Source organism: Ursus maritimus, unplaced genomic scaffold, assembly GCF_017311325.1.
Source record: "Ursus maritimus isolate PB19 unplaced genomic scaffold, ASM1731132v1 scaffold_2, whole genome shotgun sequence".
In the NCBI taxonomy this organism is placed as follows: Eukaryota; Metazoa; Chordata; class Mammalia; order Carnivora; family Ursidae; genus Ursus; species Ursus maritimus.
Genome location: NW_024424452.1, coordinates 29,466,180 through 29,487,737, shown reverse-complemented (window position 1 = coordinate 29,487,737; position 21,558 = coordinate 29,466,180). Strand labels below are relative to the sequence as shown.

General features: G+C 44.3%; 1 protein-coding gene across 2 annotated transcripts in view; it reads left to right on the top strand.

Annotated features, from left to right (window-relative positions):
• Window positions 1-21,558, top strand: part of SNX29 (sorting nexin 29) — a 511,108-nt gene that overhangs the window by 30,376 nt on the left and 459,174 nt on the right. For both annotated transcript variants that reach the window (XM_040635311.1, XM_040635312.1), the window contains exon 4: window positions 12,546-12,670. In XM_040635311.1, the coding sequence (XP_040491245.1) occupies window positions 12,546-12,670 (125 nt within the window). The remainder of the gene's footprint in view (window positions 1-12,545; window positions 12,671-21,558) is intronic.

Below are 21,558 nucleotides of genomic sequence, written 5' to 3'. Positions count from 1 at the left end.
AATATGTGTTTTTTTGTTCGTTTTTTAAAGATTTTATTTATTTGAGAGAGAGAGAAAGCACGAACAGGAAGGAGAGGGAGAAGCAGACACCTCACTGAGCAGGCAGCCTGACGTAGGGCTCGATCCCAGGCAGACGTTTAACTGACTGAGCCACCCAGGCACCCCGAGAATACGTGTTTTTATTTTATTTAATTAATTGATTTATTTTTTTAAGTAGGCTCCGCGTCCCGTGTGGAGCCCAATGTAGGCCTTGAACTCACAACCCTGAGATCAAAACCTGAGCTGAGATCAAGAGTTGGACACTTAACTGACTGAACCACCCACGTGTCCCAATATGTGTTTATTTTTTTATTCATTTTCTTTTTCTTTTTTTAAATAATTAAAAAAATATTTATGTTTTTGACAGAGAGTGGGAGAGAGAGCGAGAGAAAGCACAAGCAGGGGGAGCAGCAGAAGGAGAGGGAGAGGCAGGCTCCCCACTGAACAGGGAGCCCGATGTGGGGCTCGATCCCAGGTCCCTGGGATCATGACCTGAGCCAAAGGCAGACGCTTAACCGACTGAGCCACTCAGGTGCCCCTTACTTTATTTTTCTTAAGAGATTTTATTTATTTGATCAGAGAGACAGAGAAACAGAGTATGAGTTGGGGGGAGGGGCGGAGAGAGGTGGGGAGGGACAAGCAGTCTCCCTGCTGAGCGCCCAGCCCTATGCAGGGCTCTATCCCAGGACTCTGAGATCATGACCTGAGTTGAAGTCAGATGCTTAATCAACTGAGCCATCCAGGTGCCCCAATATGTGTTTATTTTTAATAATTATTATGATCAGGTATCTTTCTAAAAATTTCTGCTGGCAGTGCCTGAGACTACCCTTCTCTTTCCTACTTACTGTAGTTGTGAGTGTTGTTTTGAAGTTTTGTACGTGTGATGGGTGAAAGCCTGCGTGGCTCAATCCGTTAAGCATTCGACTCTTGGTTTAGGTTCAGGTTGTGGTCTCAGGGTCTTGAGATAAAGCCTTGGGTCAGGCTCTGCACTCAGTGTGGAGTCTGCTTGAGATTCTGTCTCCCTTTCCCTCTGCTCCAACCCCTACCTTGCATACACTCTCTCTCTCAAATAAATAAATAAATCTTAAGAAAACAAAAAAGAATGGTGATGGCTCAGACTCACTTTAATTTGCATTTCCTTGATTGGTAGTGAATTTCAGTATCTTTTTTTTCCCCTTGAATATGTTTTGGCTATTTGGCTTTACTGTTTTGTTTAAAACTCCTTCATATTATACATTTTCTTACTGGATTATTTGTCCCCTTGTCAGTTTGTGAGAGCTCTTTGTAAATTATTATAATTAATTAACGTTTCATCTGTTTTCTGCTTTGTAAGTATTTTTTCATATCTGTCCATTATCATTGTAAGCACAGATAACAGTATCTATTATACTACCACATTTAAAAATTTTTTACATGATTAAATATCTTTTTACGTACCCATATGCCTACCTACCAGTTTCTAGGTTTTCAGTGTTTGTTTTTTTAAAGATTTTATTTATTCATTTGACAGAGAGACAGAGAGAGGGAGCACAAGGAGGGGGAGCAGCAGGCAGAGGGAGAGGGAGAAGCAGGCAGAGTGAGAAGCAGGCTCTCTGCTCAGCAGGGAGCCAGATGTAGGGCCTGGATCATGACCTGAGCTGAAGGCAGACGCTTAACCAACAGAGCCACCCAGGTGCCCCATAGGTTTTCGGTGTTTTAAAAAGATCTTCCCAATATTAGATTATGCATACTGTATTTTTAAAAATTTCTTGTAAGATTTTTATTGTTTATAGTTAAGCCTTTAATCCACCTGGAATTTATTTTTGTATGGCCTATGGGATAAAACTGAAGCCAATTTTAGTTTCTCCTAGATGGTTGCCATCTTTCTCACAGATCTTTTTGGTTCTTTAACTCTGGGCATTATTTCTGGGCTATTTGGTTCTTTACTTCCATTTCACTTACTTAGCACAGAGAGAGCATGCTCTGGGCCACAGCAAGCAGCACTAATTGAGAGCACCAGGCTGGCTTGCTTCTCAGGTGCTGGGACCCCTGGCACAGGAAGGAGTCAGGAGAGGGCCCCTGCACGCTGGTGCTGTCACACTGGGATGTGGGGCCTCGGCCCCAGCCCTCATGATCCTTGCCGTAGATGAATTTACATGAATCTTCAGGGATGCTTAATTCTACTCAAATAATGGTAGAAGGTGCAAATTATTGAGAGAACATGATTACTGGAACCCACTCCTCTTTCTCCTACACCCTCACAAATTTATATTAGTCTATAAATTTATATATAATATAATATATATAAATATATTATGTTTATATATAATATATATGTTTATATATAATATAATATATTTATATATAATATAATGAGCATGTGAATGGGGGTAAGGGGTGGGGAGGGGCAGAAAGAGAGGGAGAGAGAGGGAGAACCTTAAGCAGGCTCCATGCCCAGCACAGAACCTGACATATGGCTCCATTTATGGAGATTATGACCTGAGATTATGACCTGAACTGAAATCAAGAGTCGGATGCTTAACTGACTGAGCCACCCAGGCGCCCAGTTGTTTTTGTTTTTAAACCTGGCCGTGTATTATGGAGATTGTTCAAGGTCAGTAGTTAACAGAATGGTGCAGCTTACTGTCAATGGCATCTTCATGACCAATGTCAATTTTATTTGTATAATTTCATCAATTATGAGGCACAGCTGGATTTCAAAGGTGTGTGTGGGGGAGAAGGTGGTGCTTCTTAGGGTTGATTAGATACGTTGTCTCATTCTTTTTAAATGTCTCTGTAATATTTTGTAGTGTGGAGGTACTGTAACTTATTTACTATTTTCCTGTTAATGGATATTCAAGTTGTTTCTTGCTCTGTCTTTGCTTTTGCTATTGTAAACAGTGCTTCAATAAAAGTATTTGTGTATATATATATATATATATACATATATATATATATATACACACACACAGCCACACACACACATATATCTTTGCCTGCTAGTCTTTTTATATTGGTTTATTTAAACTTTTGATTTTGAGATAATTGTAGATTCATATACATTTGTAAGAAATAATATAGAAAAAGCCAGTTTCCCTTTTCCCCAGTTTCCCTTAGTAATAATATCTTATAGAACCCTAGGACAGTATTTCAGATTTCCCTAGGTTTACTTATATTTATTTGTGTGTGTGTGTGTGTGTGTGTGTGTGTGTGTGTTTAGTTCTGTGCAGGATGATCACTGTGTAGGGACACCTGTCCATCACCACAGTCTGATAATAGAATAGTTTCATTGTCACAGGATCCTTCCTTTTATACCATCCCTCCCTCCCTCCCTCCTGTTCCCTCCTTCTCCACCTTAACTCCTGGCAAACACCAATCTGCCCCTCAGTTCTATAATTTTGTCACTTCGAGAACATGACATTAGCAGAACCACACAGTGTGTTACCTTTTGGGATTGGGTTTTTTGCCCACTCAGTGATTCCCATGAGATCCACCCATGTTGTTGCATGTATCAGCAGCGTGTGTGCCTTTCTGTTGTGAGTAGTATTCTGTGGTGTGGAGGGACCAAACTCTGTCTCTTCATGAATTCACTGAAGGACATCTGGCTTGTTTCAGTTTTTGGCTACTGCAAATAATGCTGCTGTAAACATTCATGTACAGGTTTTTTGTGGGAACATAATGTTTTCATTTTTCTGAGATAGTCACTGGGAGTGCAATTGTTGGGTGGATGGTATTTGCATATTTAGTTTTATAAGAAACTGCTAAAGTTTTTTCCAGACTGGCTGTACCATTTACATTCCTACCAACAACGTGCGAGTGATCCGGTTCCTCTGCATTCTTGCCAGCGTTTGGTATTGTCATGTTTGCCTATTTTAGCCATTCTTATAGGTGTGCAATCATATCTTATGGTGGTTTTAATTTGCATTTCCCTAATGACGTTGAACATATTTTCCCATACTTGTATGCATATATCCCCTTTGGTGAAATGTCTGTTTATGCTTTTTGCTCATTTTTAAAATTAGTAGTGCTTTTATTTTTATAGGATACATTCCTAGAAGTAGGATTTCTGAATCAAAGTATATGGGCATTTAAAAAAATTGTACTGTCTAGGGCGCCTGGGTGGCTCAGTCAGTTAAAGCATCTGCCTTTGGCTCGGGTCATGATCCCAGGGCCCTGGGATCGAGTTCTGTGTTGGGCTCTCTGCTCAGCGTGGAGTCTGCTTCTCCCTCTGCTCCTCTCCCCTCTTGTGCGTGCTCTCTCTCTTGCAAAAATAAGTAAACAAAAAAAAAATTTTTTTATTTGTTGCTATTAATAAAAAAATTAAAAAAAATTTTACTGTCCCATTTTGCAGAAAGATGTAGCAATTCACATTTATATTCCCAACAGTGCTCATTTACATATACTCGTGCTTGATCTGTGTGTGATTGGTTATAAAATTGATAGTCCTGAATTGGTATCTTAGTACTGTGACACTTTCCTGGCCACTGGTGAGACTGAATATCTTTTCATCTGTTTAGTGGCCCATATTTCCTCCTTTCATGATTTGTTTGTTGACTTGAAAAGTTTATTATTATTTGAGTTGTTTGTCTTTCCCTTACCCATTTGTAGAAACTCTCCATGTATGATGGCTTTTAATCCTTTTTCAGTTACATGTGCTATAAGTATTTTCTTCAGTATATTATTTATTGTTTTACCATGTTTATATTTTTTGCCATCTAGAAATTCAAGAATCTTATGCAGTTAATTAGATGAACCTATTTCTTGTAAGTAGGCTCCATGCCCAGTGTGGAGCCCAACATGGGGTTTGAACCCATGACCCTGAGATCAAGACCTGAGCTGAGACCAAGAGTCAGATGCTTAACTGACCGAGCCATCCTGGCGCCCTGAATGAAACTTTAAAATTTTAGTTTTAGAGTATCCTGTCCTGAGGTTCTTCTGTATTTTTCTCTATTATTTTTACAGTTTTATTTTTTCCCATTTATATTTTTCTTTATCTTGATCCATCTGGAATTTTGTTCTGTCTGGAGTTTGAGACACAGGTTTATTCTTCTTTTCTTTCAGCCCTGTAACCGGCCACGTGTGTCATTGCCCCTGCTTAAATAGCCCATTCTGCCCATCTGAATTGAAGTGCTATTATTATTATATTTAATATTTCCATATTTATTTGGATTTTTTATAAGGGGTTTTCCCATACTCCATCAATATATTTATCCCTGCACCCAAAACCACACTGTGCCACATCCTTCCTTGGAATTATTATTATAATCCTTGGGATTATTATTGGAGTTGTATTCAATTTATACATTAATTGATGTATACATGATTAATTTATACATTAATTAATGACATTTTTATTTATGAATGTTATTTAGGAAAATGGTATTTCTATTTATTTTGACCTTTATACCTTTTAAGAAAATATTATGCTTTTCTTTGTATAGGATTTCTATCTTTCTTGTTTAAAAGCAGATTTATTCCTGTTTCTCCCTCTCACACTTCCCTTGCTTGTGTTCCCTCTCTTGCTGTCACTCTCTGTCAAATAAATAAATAAAAGTCTTAAAAAAAGGGAGGGGGGTGCCTGTGTGGCTCAGCCGTTAAGCGTCTACCTTCGGCTCAGGTTATGATCCTAGGGTGCTGGGATCGAGCCCTGAATCGGGCTCCCTGCTCAGCGGGAAGCCTGCTTCTCCCTCTCACACTCCCCTGGCTTGTGTTCGCGTTCTTGCTGTCTCTCTCTGTCAAATAAATAAAAATCTTAAAAAAAATAAAAGTAAAAGTAGATTTATTTTACTTCTGTTACTATTGTAAATGGAATTCCCTTGCCCTGTTTTGTTTACTTAAAAAAATCAAATTTTAATGTTATAGTTTCATTTATAACAATATTTTTTATTTGTGGGTTAGAAACACATCTTTGTAGATCTGCTTTTTTTGGCTTAACATTATAATCTAAGCTTTTTATTTATTTTTAAAAATTTGTTTATTTTTTAATCTAAGCTTTTAAAAATGCTATTTCAAGTTCACTATAAGCATTTAAAATAGTTGTATGCTTTTTCCTCACCATAACTTTTATTTTTTATTTATTTTTAAAATTAAAAAAAAGATTCTATTTATTTATTTGTCAGAGGGAGAGAGAGAGAGAGAGAGAACGAGCACAGGCAGGGGGAGCAGGAGAGGAAGAAGCAGACTCCCTGCTAAGCAGGGAGCCCAATGTGGGACTTGATCCCAGGACCCTGAGATCATGACCTGAGTCGAAGGCAGACACTTAACAGACGGAACCACCCAGACATCCCTCAGCATAACTCTTAAATTGTATTTCTCCATTTGTTGTAGCTTAAGGTGGCAGTATTTCTGGTTCTTGAGACATGAATACACTTTAATGCTTGTTGGAAAGAAGCTGAGTTCTGAAAAGCATAAAGCTAAGAAAGACATCACCAGCAATTCTTTTACCAAGTGGCTCTTAATGTTTTTACATAATTCCCTTTAGGATTTTTTTCTTTTTAGCATAGTTGAGGGCATACTTAATATATAGTTTCATATCCTGCTTATTTTTCATTTTATGTTATAAACTTGTAGGTTTTCATTATAAGCTCTTGGTGTGAGTTTTTTTTTTTTTTTTAAAGATTTTATTTATTTATTTATTCAACAGAGATAGAGACAGCCAGCGAGAGAGGGAACACAAGCAGGGGGAGTGGGAGAGGAAGAAGCAGGCTCCTAGCGGAGGAGCCTGATGTGGGGCTCGATCCCGTAACGCCGGGATCACGCCCTGAGCCGAGGCAGACGCTTAACCGCTGTGCCACCCAGGCGCCCCTCTTGGTGTGAGTTTTAAGGGCTAAATAGTATTCAGTTATAAGCTGTGCTATTGTTTGTTGAACCAGTTCCCCAAGTGTCAGATCTTTAGTGGTTTTTAACTTTCCCCAGATGTAGATGATGTCATTTTCAGTGTGTTCATTCCTAAATCTTTACCTGACTAGTAGATTCCTGTCGAGGATTGGTATCTGCCAGGAAAATTTACAGGTTGAAGGATGCGAACCTTTGGAAAACTTAATTTATTATACATAAATGTAGAGCATGGCCCATTGCAAAAGGGTGCCATGCTGTAGCACGGCTAGTGGTGACTGTATTGTCCTAAGTCTGAGATATGTCTGATGCTGTTAATTGGCTGATTTTTATGGGTACAGTTGACTCCATTCCAGGTGACATCGGCACTTTCCACATGAGGATAATCTGGTCCATTTTCATGATGTACTTGGTTTTCCCCAAAAGGTTCCTATAACGTAGTGAAAGGAGCACTTTGAAATATGCCCTCTTTATAAGGTTAATTTGATGTCATTCGTACAAATGCAGCTTTTATTGCTGATCCTGTCAGTTGTTCTAACATTTGCCATAAAAAGGTACAGGATTCTTAAGAATCTTATTATAGATTAATGTGGCAGGATAAGGAGTCTTGAAATATAGGTCAAAGCTCAGGAAAACCAATGCTTGCAGAATTTCAGCAGTAAACTAGTTAAGCTCACGTGGCGTCCAGCTGTGCTGGTGTTGGTAGATAGTTTTAAATTCAGCAGGAGCAAGGTATTTAATTTTCCATTCCTTCATTCCTTTATCAGGCTTTGCTGAGCATCTTGAGGGCGGTTTTTTTTTTTTTTTAAAGACTTATTTATTTGAGAAAGAGAGAGGGAGAGAGCATGCTGCGATCAACTGCGGTGGGAGGGGCAGAGGGACAGGGAGAGAGAATCCCAAGCAGATTTCCCACTGAGTGCCAGCCCCAACCTGAGGCTCGATCTCAGACCTTGAGATCACCACCCAGTTGGAAACCAAGAGTTGGATGCTTAACTGACTCTGCCACTCAGGTGCTCTAGTTTTTTTTTTTAATTTTAAATTTTAATTTTTAAAAAGATTTTATATATTTATTTGAGAGACAGAGAGCACGAGCAGGGGGAGCAGCAGGCAAAGGGAGAGAGAGAAGCAGACTCCCAGCTGAGCAGGGAGCACCATGTGGGGCTTGATCCCAGGACCCTGGGATCATGACCTGAGCCTAAGGCAGATGCCTAACGAACCAAGCCACCCAGGCGCCCTAATTTTTATTTTTAACAGCTTTATTGAAGTCTCATTTACATACCATAAAAATCTACCTCTTGTGAGTATACAGTGAGGGTGTGCACGAGGCGGGGTGGGGGAGGAGTCTTAAGCAGACTCCACACTGAGTGCAGAGCCCAGCGTGGGGCTCGATCTGACGACCTAGAGTGGAAACCAGGAGTCATTTGCTTAAGCAACTGTGCCACGCAGGCGCCCCCTGAAGTGATTTTTTTAAAGTAAATTTATAGAGTTGTGCAACCAATAACACACCCAGTTTTAGAACATTTTCATTATGCCTATTTTCTATTGTGCCAGTTTACAATTAATCCCCAATTCCAGCCTTAGGCAACCACTAATTGACTTTTGGTTTCTAAATGTTTACGTTTTCTCAACATTTCATGGAATCCTACAACATGTGGCTTTTTGGGCCTGACTGCTTTCTGTTACCATAATATTTTCAAGGCTCATCTTTGTCGAAGTGTGTGTCAGTACATAAGTCCTAGTATTGCTGAGTAGTATTCTATGGTCTCGAAATACCACATTTTATTTATCCATTCATCTGGTCAGCAGTTGTATGCATAAAAACTTGAAGTGATTTTCTTGACTAGTGATTTTATTTATTAAAAAATTTTTTGGGGAAAGATTTTATTTATTTATTTATTTGCCAGAGAGAGAGAGAGTACAAAGAGGGGGAGCAGCAGGCAGAGGGAGAAGCAGGCTCCCCACTGAGCAGGGAGCCCGATGAGGGACTCGATCCCAGGACCCTGGGATCATGACCTGAGCCAAAGGCAGATGCTTCACCGACCAAGCCTCCAAGGCGTCCCTTGAGTGGTGCTTTTAAAACAAATGAAAACATTCGCTGTTTCGTCCCCCCACTTAATCACAAACATGCGACGTTCACCGACTCACAGTGGTAGTTAGCTGTGATGAAATGCCGTGGAGGCAGCTGACCCACCATAGCGGTGCCCGGAGGCATCTCACAGAGAGCATTCTGGGAAACAGGAGAGACCAAGCTGAGAAAAGAAAGAATCCCACAGCGTAGCTGTCCCTTTCACTTTGCAGGAATGATCATATAACTGAGTAAAGATGAGAAGAAACGGAAACCTTAGGGTGACAAGGTTATAAATTAGTGCCTATAGTGTGCCCACATGTGCTAAAGGGGTGTAGGAGCCTGTGGTTGCACAAGTGTGTTCTGCTGGATTCACTAGTCCTAACTGACCTGGGTTCAGATTACAGATTGTACAAGATGTCTGGAGATGCATCTGTCCCCTAAATATCCATCAAGTCTGTGTTCTGAATGCCCCCAGGGGAGGGACCATTTTGGTCACCATTACCATAGCAGCCAGGCATTGTGCTAGGTGCTGGGACAATGAAGATGAGTGAGGTACCATCCCTGTTGTGTGGGAGCTCAGGTCAGCAAGAGGGGGCATCTCTAAAGCAGATCACTAACAGAGAGGTTGGTCAAGGGCTGCAGTAGAAAGAAGTTCAGAATGAGGAAGCACTCAGGAAGGCTTCCTGGTAGAGGGGACCCTTGAGCTAAGTCTTGAGTGACCAGTAGGTATAAGCTCAGGTCCAATGGGGAAGTGAGAGGGGACATGGGAACGGCGATAAATAGCATGGCCTTCGGCAAGGTAGTCATCATAATGAATTAGTTATAGGATTAGTACTCCCCCTGGGTTTTCTGCTGTGTTAGGTTGGTTGTGACCTGTCTGCATCTAGAAGGTAATACTGATGATGTAATCCAAACCTTGGGGACTGGGTTTGTGCTGTTCACCTGCATTCCATTCCCTTTAGGGGCCAGATATTATCTAGAGTTGGTAGGGCAGCCCCTGACTTGTGCATTAGAGCCAAGTAAAGTAACGGGGATTGTTGATTCAATTATTATATTTGCAGATGATTTGTTTAAAGATACAGGATGTTCTCTTTTTTTTTAAAAAGTATTTTTATTTTTATTATGTTTTTAAAAATGATTTTGTTTATTTGAAAGAGAGACAGAGCATGAGCAGGGAGGAGGGGAAGAGGGAGAGGGAGAAGCAGACTCCCCACTGAGCAGGGAGCCCGACGCATGGGGTTCAGTACTAGGACCCTGGGATCATGACCTGAGCCGAAGGCAGATGCTTAACTGACTGAGCCACCCAGGTGCGTCCAGGCTGTGGTTTATTGTGGAGAACTCTAAACACAGCCTGGGGTTTTGGGTTTTTCCCCTGAGATAGGACTTTGGTTGGGCTCCATTTTGCCATGCCTGTTTTGGTTACTGGAATTTAGATGGTTTTGTTAGGTATCCCGGCTTTCAGGAAGCCCTTAAATGTGTGCCTGTGTGAATGTGTAGAGAGACTAGCATATACACATCTCATATTTAAGAGTGACATATGCCTAGGAAAGAGGGTTGTTTCAATGTAGGGGAGTGTTCTGGGACTCACGGCTCAAGATTAATTAGTCACTTCCCTACCAATGAAAAAGCATTTATGGAGCGTGCATACCAGACACTGAGCTAGGTGCAGGGGAGCCAAGGTAGGAGCTAGAAACCAAATAGTGTTGTTGAGGACAGGTGTTAGATTTGGGATGCCAATTAGTCTTCCTTCCTGTGGGGGGCCAGCTTTGATCTTTGGCAGTGGTCACCCAGAATGCTGGGATGGATTAGTGATGTCCGTCATGAGCACAGAAGGAGAGTAAATGTACGAGTGCAGTGTATTTGCTGACACTATGTTAGGGTTTTCTGATATAGATGGACAACTTGAGTAAAGGTGGGGTATGGGAAGGAGAGGACATTTGTCTCAGAATAAGCATGTTTGCTTTGGTATGGGGTGTATCTGGAATCTACTTTGGATCAGTTTGGGGTTGGGTAGGGCTGGAGTACCTGTGTTGTTAATTATGTAGTCTTACAATGCTGCTTATTATGTACTCATGTACTGTCTCTGAAATGTCTTTAGCCTGTTTCTTTAGGTGTAAAATGGAGATAATACCTGCCTCACCTGTATGAAATAATGTTGATGGGAGGAGCTAATGAAATAATGGGTATGAAAATATTTTACCGCCCACAGAGCAATAAGCCCTTGGAGTATTATTACTGCAGGTGTGGAGGTGAGTGGAACAGGAAATGCCTGAAGTTAGGCAAGGTTGAGCCAGATGGTGATGGCCTCAGGGACTTTGCACTGGGTCCCTCTGCCTAGTCTGCTGTGTCTGTCACATCCAGGTCATAACTCCAAGGTTACCTCCATTCAGGCCCAAGAGTCTAAGCCTGTTCGGCTGTGTCTTCACCTACCACCTCATCTGGTTTTATTTTCTTCAGAGTTCCCATCAACTGAAATGGTCCGGTTAGCATCTTTGTGTATCTCCCTCTGCTAGAACTGTGCAAATGTGGTGGGGCAGAGACTGTGCTGTGTCTTTGTATCCTCAGAGCCTAGAACAGTAGTGTCTGGTACCTAGGAGGAGTTCAGGATTTATTATTATTTTTGTGGGGAGGGGGCACAGGAGAGTGCTAGCATAAGTGGGGTGGGAGGGCCCAAGGGAGAGGGGCAGAGAATCTTGAGCAGATTCCACACTCAGTGTAGAGCCTGATGTGGACTTGATCTCACCACCCCGAGGTCATGACCTGAGCCAAAATTAAGGTTGGACACTTACCCGATTGAGCCACCCAGGTGCCCCAAGGATTTAATATAGGTTACGTGAGCGAATGGAAGGGCCTTTAAGTCCGCAGATTCAATGGCCTAGGTGCCCAGGAGCCCTGGGAGGATTGTAAAGAATAGAAGGTAGTAGCTCTGACTTCATTTCTTTGCCAACATGTTCGTGAAGCTTCTATTTCTTTGGTTATTGAGAAATAAATTTAATTGAATCCACATTAGTAACTTAATTGAAAATTCATTCCATTGAGTTTCTGGATCCGACTTCATAATATAATCCCTTACAACAAAATAAAGAACAAGAATCAGAATTCATATTTTTTTTAGCGTATGTAACAGGCCATGAAATTATACAATGTTTCCAGTTTGGCAGGCTGGTGCATTCAATCTCTTGAAAGATAATCTAGTTCCTTAAACTACATATAATTTGAATTAGAGTTGGAATTTGTGAATTGAATACAGTTAGCAGCCCACCCCTCCCCACGCCAGACTGATTTGTTTTTAAATTGGCTTATATATTTTTTTCCTCTGTTGGCTGGCACCAATTCCATTTTCCCTCCTTTCTTGTGAATTGTTACTATGCTTTCAAGAGTCTGATGAATATGGCCAGGATGTGTGGGGCTTCCTGGAGGTATGTGAAATGAGCACAAATGGAGAGAGGTGTGCTGAGGTGCCCAAGTCAATTCCATGTCAATTAGCTGCCCATAAGTCCAGGTCAAGTGTACCTTCCCTGAGGCTTGGAGCTAGTGACTCACCCCCTTCCTGGAGGTGCTGGAGCTGCTCTGCTTGTCTCTCTCCCTGCACAGGTGGACTGATGAATCACTGGTTCTCTCGCAGGGTAACCTGTCTGTGTGCCCAGTTTGAGGCGGTCCTGCAGCATGGCCTGAAGAGGAGCCGGGGATTAGCGCTAACGGCGGCGGCGATCAAACAGGCAGCAGGCTTCACCAGCAAAACTGAAACAGGTACTGATGCAGCGCAGAGGATGGAGTCTTTTCTTAAAAGTTTTTATTTATTTTTTAACAGTGGGCAATCAGGCATTGTGTGGGAGTGGGATGGGGGCAGCCTGATGGTGTAGAAATCCACGTGTGAGGATGTCTTACCTATAGTCAGTAGTGGTGTTGTCCTCTGCAGAATCCTCAGAGCCATGTGTCCCAGTCTCTGAGAGCTCAGGGTCCTGCAGCCAAGGGCCTTATGTCACCAGTGTGGTGTGGCAATTGCTGGGAAATCGATGATGTATTTTAATTTTGTGCATGGGGATAGCATGACATTTCGTAATTAAGTCCGCCTTCAACACCAGCAACAGAAACAGGAGACTCAGTAGGTCTCTGAGCTTACAGCTCTCCTAGCATCCATTTTAGTGTTGTCTAAGTAGTGTGCCGTGCTCCTGTGTGCCTGGAAGACAGGGACAATGCTGACAATCACTACTAACACACGGGAGCACTTTGCACAAGCCTGGAACTTCGTTCATCTTTTATATGAATTAACTCATTCAGTTTTCAAGACAGCCCTATGAGTAGTAGGGACCTTTATTTTCTCCACTGTACAGATGAGGAAGCTGTTTAAAGTGATTTGCTTTGGCTCTGGACCTAAAAAGTATATCATGTCATATAAAAAACATTCTTATGTCCTTCTTCCCCAACACTTTCTTTCTTTCTTTTTTTTTTTTTTTGAGCTAGTATGTGAGCAGGTGGGGTGGGGTGGGGTTGGGGGGGAGGAGCTCAGAGGGAAAGGGAGATAGAGTCTCAAGCAGTCTCCACACCCAGCACAGAACCTGACGCGGGGCTCAATCTCATGACTGAGATCACGACCTGAGCTGAAGGCAAGAGTCGGACGCTTAATTGACTGAGCCACCTAGGTGCCCCTCTTCCCCAGCAGTTTAAAGAGCAGGTTTATTCAGACCCTGCTTGTGGCTGCTGTCCTGAATCTTGTTACTGTGACGAAGTCCGTGTCACTGCTGGTGCCCCTCGTTCCCAGCTGACCATCAGCCCTCGCCGTGTCTGGCGGAGGTGTGGGGAATTGTCTGCCAAACAAGCCCTTTGCCTTTCCCACTCCCACGTGTTGGTGCATCTCCCTTCCTTTTGCTCTCAGCCCTTCAACAAATCTTTAATTGCTGTCGTTCATCTCACCAGTTGCTCATTTTTAGAAGTGAATGGGGTTTCTGTGGGGGTCAGGGGACAGCTGCAAGAAGGATCCTGTCACTGTTGATTTTTCTTCTGTGCTCCTGGGTCCCTTCTTTAAAAGTCGGGGACATAGGGGGCTGGGTCAGAGAGGAGCTGCCTTCCAGGGCCTCAGTCCCCATGGAAACCACTGCCTACAACCTTGGTCACCTTGGCTGTGCCTCTGTTGTCTCGGCGGTGTCTCCTGGCATCTGCATGGGGGTGGCTCAGTGCTGTGGGCTGGTTGATGAGCTGCTTGAGGACATAACTTTGCCCAGAGTTCTCCTCGATGTGATGGGCCCTTGTATTTCTTCCTGTTTCCATCTTCCCTGTTTGTGCAGTAGCTTCCTTAGAGAATGGGTGTGGAGTAGACCACTAGGCTCCGGGTCGGCTTCCATGTAATGAGGGCAGCTGCTGGCATAGCAGAGGCAACCTTGGCTTTGGAGTCAGACCGTGAGCGTCAGCTTGGAATGACCCTGGGGAAGCGCCCCTCTGAGCCTTAGTTTTCACCTGTGAGGGTGATCTTCTCGTCTACCCCGGGGGGCGTCTGGAAGATTCAGTGAGAATTAGCTGCTTTGGTTCATAGAATATAATGAACATTTCACCAGTTACCCTCCTCTGCCCAGCAGCCTTTACACTTGTAAACTCTTCCCCCCTCTCATCCTCACTCGGGCTCTGAGCCTTGGCCGTGCAGAAGGGCTCTTTCTGTTCCTACACAGACTAGAATGCTTGTCTTTTTGTTACTTGGGCCTGGTAATCCCAGGAGCACCAGCCCATTTGTGAGGCACCGCCAGGGTTCCCAGTCTTGCCCCTTCCCTGTGTCGTAGCACAATTTCTGCACCTGCATCCTGAAGAGAGACTGACCAGCGAGCAGTGTCTGCTTTTTCTTTTTGTTTCTTTTCTTTTCTTTTCTTTTCTTTTCTTTTCTTTTCTTTCTTTTCTTTTCTTTTTTTTTCGCTGCAGAGGATGTTCTGGGCCGCCTCCTTGCCAGTTTGAATCCAGGGAAAGGCTGGATTAGCTTAGGCCTCGAGGGGCTGCCGAGGGCTTCTGTCAGTCTTGTCTGCTGAGCAGTTCACCGTTCACTGGTGCCGGATGCTCCATGGCTAATTAAAATCTCTTTGCCGCTGTTGTGTGTTTGATTAAAAACCTCATGTGGGGAGGGGGCAAGGTGGGTTTTCAACTGCTAGGAGTCGGGAAAGATCAGATCAGTGGCTGCTTGGTTGCTCTTATAGACATGGGAATGACCGTGGCCGGCAGAAGGGAGAAAATGAAATCTGAAGAGGAAGCTTGGATGGATATGAGCGTCCCTGTGCTCCCTCGTCCCTGCTGGCTGCTGGCCTGGGCCCTTTCTGTAGCTTAGCAGTTGACACCAGGCTCTAGAGTTGGGCGACGGGGTTGAAATCCCGGCTCCGTGACTCATCACACAGGAGCTGTCTGGGATATCCCCTCTCTGAGCTTCCGTGGCCTCATGTGTGAAATAAGGCCATGCACAGGACTGGCCTCACAGTGTCGTGCTGGGGGCTCTGTGAGAAAGCACCTGTGAAGCCAGGCCTCGGTGCCCAGCTGCCGGAGCTGGTGCTTGATAACATGGCAGCAGCTGTCCAGGCGGGGCGACCATGTGCTTCATGGTTGGATGATGTCACTGAGGCTTAAGTAAGTTCATAAGTTGTTCAAGTTCACATAGCTAGTAAGCGGCAGAGCTGAGCTTCTAGCCCAGGTCAGACTAATGGCAAATTCCTGGCTCTTGCCCGCTCCCCCGCCTCCGGCAGTGGCCCGATGCCCACTGCTGTTCCTCTATAGACCGCTCTCGCTCCATTAACTGAATTGGAAGTGACAGGAGACAGTAATGGAGAATTAATCCACCAGGCTGTTGCAGTAGCTCTGCGTACAGATGGGAAACATTACCTCTTGAAGAGAGAAGAGTTGAATTCCAAGTAATGACTGAGCAAAACGAGATTGCTGAAAATCACGCTACGGTAGATAATATGGAGAGTCCGCCGGGGCAGGGCTGCCGTCGGTCGTCTGGGGTTAGGGTGCACGCAGGCCTGAGTTTGGAGACTGGTGCCCTTGTCCCTCGTGCTTAAAAAAATGTTTCTCAAAGTTGTCCGCACTTAGAAATTATGATATTTCATGTTGAAATATGGATTTCTACCTTTCGTTCCACTTGAGGATCTGTGGCTCTGGGCCCACGTTCAGTGCTGTGGTTGGAGCCCCCCCGCCCCCACCCCGCCGTCTGTAGAGGGGCCCCCTTGTTCTAGTTCCCCTCACTCTGCCCCTGTCCCTCTTGCCCCTGACAGTTGCGACGAGTGTTGTTGTCATGATATTGTCCTGCTGTCGTTATTCCTGTTGTTCGTATCTGAAATTTAGCAGTTTTAAAGCATAAACACCTCTCAGATGATAAGCCTTTGAAGTCAGTTTCCAGAGTGCGGAAATGGTTGTCATTTTTGTCCAGTTTTATAGTTGCTTTCCGGGGAGAGGATTTGTTGACTTCCTCCTTGGCTGTAGCCAAAAGTCCGTTGTTTTTGTTTTGTTTTCATCTTGGTTTTGAATCCGTCCTTGTCTTTGGCACGTGCCTGGCAGTTTCGACTGCGTGCTGTGCATAAAGGGTTGTGTGGAGCTTGTGATGATTTCTCTTTCTTCAGAGGGGAGTCACTCTTGCTGCCCAGGCAAATAGGTTAGAGGAAGATCAATTTACTCCCGTCAAGGACTGAGCATGTCACGCCTGGGCTTCAGCATTTGTGAGGGCTGTTGTATTTCTGCTTTTGCCTTATTGCTACGTTGTAGTTGTTTGGGGTTTCCAGCATGTATTCGTTTTCTAGAGCTGCCGTAACAAATTTGCACACCCTGGGTGGCTTAAAACAGCAGGGAGAAATTTATTCTCTCACATTTCTAGAGGCTGGGAGTCCAAAATCTAGGTGTGGCAGAGCTGATTCCTTCTAGATGCTCCAAGGGAGAATGCATTCCCAGCTTCCGGTGGGTGTCAGCGTCCTTGGCACCAGCTGTCCTTGGCGCCCTTGGCATCCTTGGCTGCTCTTCTCCAGTCTGGGCCTCTGTCTTCCCACGGCCTTTTTCCTCTGGGCCTCTGTCTCCGTGTCCTCTCTTCAGAACAACAGCCCTGCTGGATTTTGGCCCGCCCTCCTCCAGTATTACCTCAACTAATTACATCTGCGAAGAGACTTTTTCCAAATAAGGTCACATTCTGTGGTTTCAGAGGGACATGAATTTGGGGGGAACACTGTTCAACCCATTGTATCCTGGATCTCTGAGCTGTTGACCAGTTTCTGTCCTCCTCCGCTGGTTATGAGCTCGAATTTTTTCCCTTTCAGACCTTAAGGGAATTCTGAAAGCCCTGCTTAACTTCCCATCAGAGAAACTGTGTAGCTGGAAGAAGCCTCAAGTGAGGCCCTGAATGTAGGACTCCTGTCTGTGGACTTGCCTTCTCTTGGGGACCTGGGTTCTTCGTTCCTTGCCTTTGTAGCACTCCCAGGTCCTCAGTTCTGTTTTACTAACTGTTTAAATAACTGCCTAGCTTTTTTAGTTGTTTTTGTGGGAGAGGTGGTCTGACCTGGATTCATCTTCCAAAGCTGAACGTGGCCCCTTGAAGCCACACTGTGCGTGCCTTTTCATCTTGCTGCATTGCCACCTGCATGCGTGGCCATCTCAGTGTCTTGTCTATCATTCAGGCGCAGGTATCCCTCCTGTGATAAATGTAGCCTGGAAAGGGAGCTTACAGGCAGATTTCCTCCAGTTCTGGGAGGTTTTTAGCTGGTGCCTGTATCTGTCCCCCATTCCTGAGTTGGCTTGTTTGTCTGTTTGGTGTTTTTTGTTTTGTTTGTCTTTGTTTTTGGCTTAGCATTCAGGTTTTATTTGTTTGTTGGCTTATGTGTTTTTTGACTTGGGGAGTTTTTACCCAAACATCCCTGAGTTATGAAATGTTGGTAGCATGGACATGATTAGAAACAGTTATGTTACCAACTCAGGTTGGTCTTGTCGAGCATTGTTGGCGGGCATGGGAAGTGGTGTCCATCCCCAGCTGAGGTCCCCTCGAATTGATGGTGCCGACAGATGGGTTATGCAGAACCCAGAGAGGCTTGGGATGAGGTTATCTAGCGTGTCTCCTTTGGGATTCAAGCCCCAGAAGTGGGAGTCTCCTGTGTCCGGAGGAGCTCTTTCCTCTTACTGGGACAAGTGGCTGGATTTATCTACACACGTGATTGATTTGGTGGTGGTGAGATGGGAGTGTGCATTTCCAGAGTCTGGTTCTGCAGTTTGTATAACTTTCTCTTCCACTTACGCAGGTTAGCACGAATAATTACTGCAGGAGTTGGTTATTCCCCACCCAGCAGCTCTGTCGCTTCTTTCTTGCTAATAGGATTCTGATTTTGTTCAGATATTGGGTTGCCGAGAGCTTCAGGCCTGAAGCTAGCTCCAGGGGGAGTGGGTCTAGATCAGATCAGGCCAGCCATAATAATTATCAGCCAGCCAGTAGTTGCTTTCGGAATAGACACGAGATGAAATTCTGACCAAAAGGAAGGAAGAAGTCTGCTGAGGGCCTTCTGAGAAAATTTCTTCCTATTTGAATGGAGACATAAGGGAAGACTTACTTTACGGTGTTGGGTTGTTGCCTGAGACTGTGACGTTTGGACCTGTGGCAATGATCTTGAGACTATGAAGAGGGAGAAGTCTGAGGACAGAAGCCAGTACACCAAGGATGGCAGCTCGGCAAGATGGAAAGTATGTTGGTAGTGTCACTGAGCTACTGAATCCACCACCTATAGGCCTGCCCTACCTCTGGACTGAATGTTGTGTGGGACAGTAAAGTTCCTAATGTTGGAAGCCATCTTGAGTTGGATCTCTGTTTACAAGCTTCCAAAAACAACTGAACTTAATAGAGAAAAACAAGACACCTTTAAAGTCAAAGGCCTGTGCTCCAGAAATGAGAGGAGCGTTGTGATTAGCATGTTAATCTTGGAAACGACACCTGGATGTTTTCTGCTCCTTTTTGATAATTTGGCTGACCACGGGCCTGGCTTCCTTGTTCGCTGATGACTCATACGGAGCAGCTCCCATGAGCCAGGGGATTTGTTAGACCCTCTGTTCATTGTTCCATTTTATTTCTGAAATGACTGTGCTTAGTGAACGAGAGTGCCCCCGTTTTACAGATGAAGAAAATAAGGCTCAAAGAAATGAAATAATTTTCTTAATGCTCCAGAACTAATAATTGTGGCAGAGCTGGGGTTTTGACTTCGGTCTACGTGATTGCGACTTGGAAGCTCCTGCTTCTTTATTCATGATGGCATGTTGTTCCCAGAAAGAGAGCTCTCTGAAAACCATGGTCTCCCCCGCTCCCAGTTTGAATTCATGAGTAAATGAAGCAGCAAGTATTTTAAGTTATGATCATTTAGAGCAGAGGTCAGCAAACCATGTCCTGCCACCTATTTTTATAAATAAAGTTTTATTGGAACACAGCCATACACGTTCATATACTTACTAGGCATGGCGTCTTTTAGGCAGTTGTGGCTGAGACCATCTGTCTTGTAAAGTCTTAAGTATCTAATATTTGGCCCTTTAGAGAAGAAGTTTGCCACTCCCTGTCTTTAAGAACAAAGCACAGGGGATTCCACTTTCCTGTATCACGCCACAGTCACTTGTCTGTTGTCTGCATACCTCACTCGATGATAAGCTTTGGGACTGCAGGGCACCATGTCTGTTTTACTTCCTCTTGACTTTCCAGCTCCTAGCATAGGGTCTCTAAATATATCAGTACTTCAGTAAAAATATATTCATATGTCATGATTTCAGTTGGCACACTATGGTATTTCATGATTCCCGAGGTACCTTATACCAGGATCACTGCAGAGTGCTACAAAGGAAGTGATTAAGTTTGGAGGAAAAGAGCAAAGATTGATTTTTAAATTTACTGAAAATGAATTAAAAGTGTCTGAGAGCTGCATAGGCTTGGCTTGGAATTGGAGGGTTTTGCAGATGTTGGATGCCCGAAGCAGTCAATACAGAATGCGGTGTGGAAAAACGAATTATTTTTCGTTCTGCTGGAGAAAGGAGAAAGAGCCCCCGTAGCTAGCCCCCGTCTTTGTCTGTGTGGGCGGCCATCACAAAGTGCCACGGACTTAGGAGCTGTTCATAGCAGCAGTTTAATCACGTTTGCGGAGGCTGGCAAGTCCAAGATCAAGGTGCCTGTGGGCTTGAGTGAGGACCCTTTCCCTGGTCCATAGCCAGTGCCTTCTTACTGTGTCCTCACACAGTAGAAGGAGCAAGGGATCCCTCTGGGGCCTCTTTCATAAGGACACTGATCCAATTCCACGAAGATTCCACCTTCATGACCTAAGGGTCCTCCAAAAGGCCCCACCTCCTAATACCATCATTTTCAGAGGTTAAGATCTTAACATCGGAATTTTGGAGGGACACGTTCAGACCGTAGCCATGCCATTTCATGACGAAACCTTGTAATTTGATGTTCTTGTTAATGACTAATGGATCATCATGAGGTGATGTCTTGGCAGTCCATTACAAGGTCATAGGCTTGGTTCAGAACACACCAGATACACACCTGCTGTTACTGAGCTGTCTGTCCTATAAAATTTAAGTCTATCTTCCTTGTCTGGTCAGCAGCCCTTGGCACCAAGGACCCTCTGATGTTGAAACCCTGTTTCCCCCTCTCTTCTGCGGGGCCACAACCTCCTGGCATACTTGCTACTTCTTTGTTCATCCTTCTTATGTATCATTTCTACACCCTCAAATATTACTTGTCATTCATCCTCAGATTCTTTTGTTGCCTCTCTCTTGCCTCTCGCTTCTGTACATACACTTGCTGTCTGAATTCCTTGGTGAGAATTGCTCTCCATGCGTTGATTACTTGAAGTTCTGCCTGCAGCCCACATCACTCCCTGGGGCCCTTTCTCTTACGTGTCTCTTATCTGGATGTACCGTAGGCTCGTCACAGGTTCCAAGACCGAGTCCTCCTCTCCAGCCCCGTTTGTTCCTGTGTTCCTTGCTTAGCGAATGGCTCTGCCCTTCACCTGGCTTTCCTGTACAGGGCTTCCGCACAGCCTCCGTGTCCTTCCCCTCTTCCCTGTTTTGTCCTTCTGCCTTCCATCTCTGTCCTCCCTAATCCACTCTGCACATTATGCCAGTCTGGGGGTGGGAGGTTCTTCAATGACCAGCCTGTTCCCTGCCCCCTACTTAAAGCTCTGTCATGGTTCTCTTTAGAGTTGAGACAGGGGACACACTCCTTGACATGGCTTCCACGGTCTGTCCCCTACCAGCTTTGTCTGTCTCTGCTCTTCCTCTAAACCTGACCCCAAACCCAGGGCTAACAGGAAGCTGGCAGGTAAGACATTGCAACACTTTCGTCCAGTTGATAAATAAATCAGGACTTGAGTCCTCTGAGTTCCCCTCCTGCCACAGCCCCTGTCTGGGGAACCCCTGGGACCTCTTCATAAGTCAGCAACTAAAGCATTAATGCTAGACACTCTGGGGGAGAAGGTCTTCAGTATCCCTGTCTTTTCATTGCTCAGAGACTGATTTAGGTGGTTAAATCCTTAGTGTTGAACAGCGTGCCTGGTTTCTACAGTCCTGAAGCTGTCAAGTCTGGAAGCGTTCTTTGTTCTTACCCTTCTGCTGCCTTCCTTCCTCCCCAATCCTCGCTCAGACACTAACTACTCAAACGTCTGTTC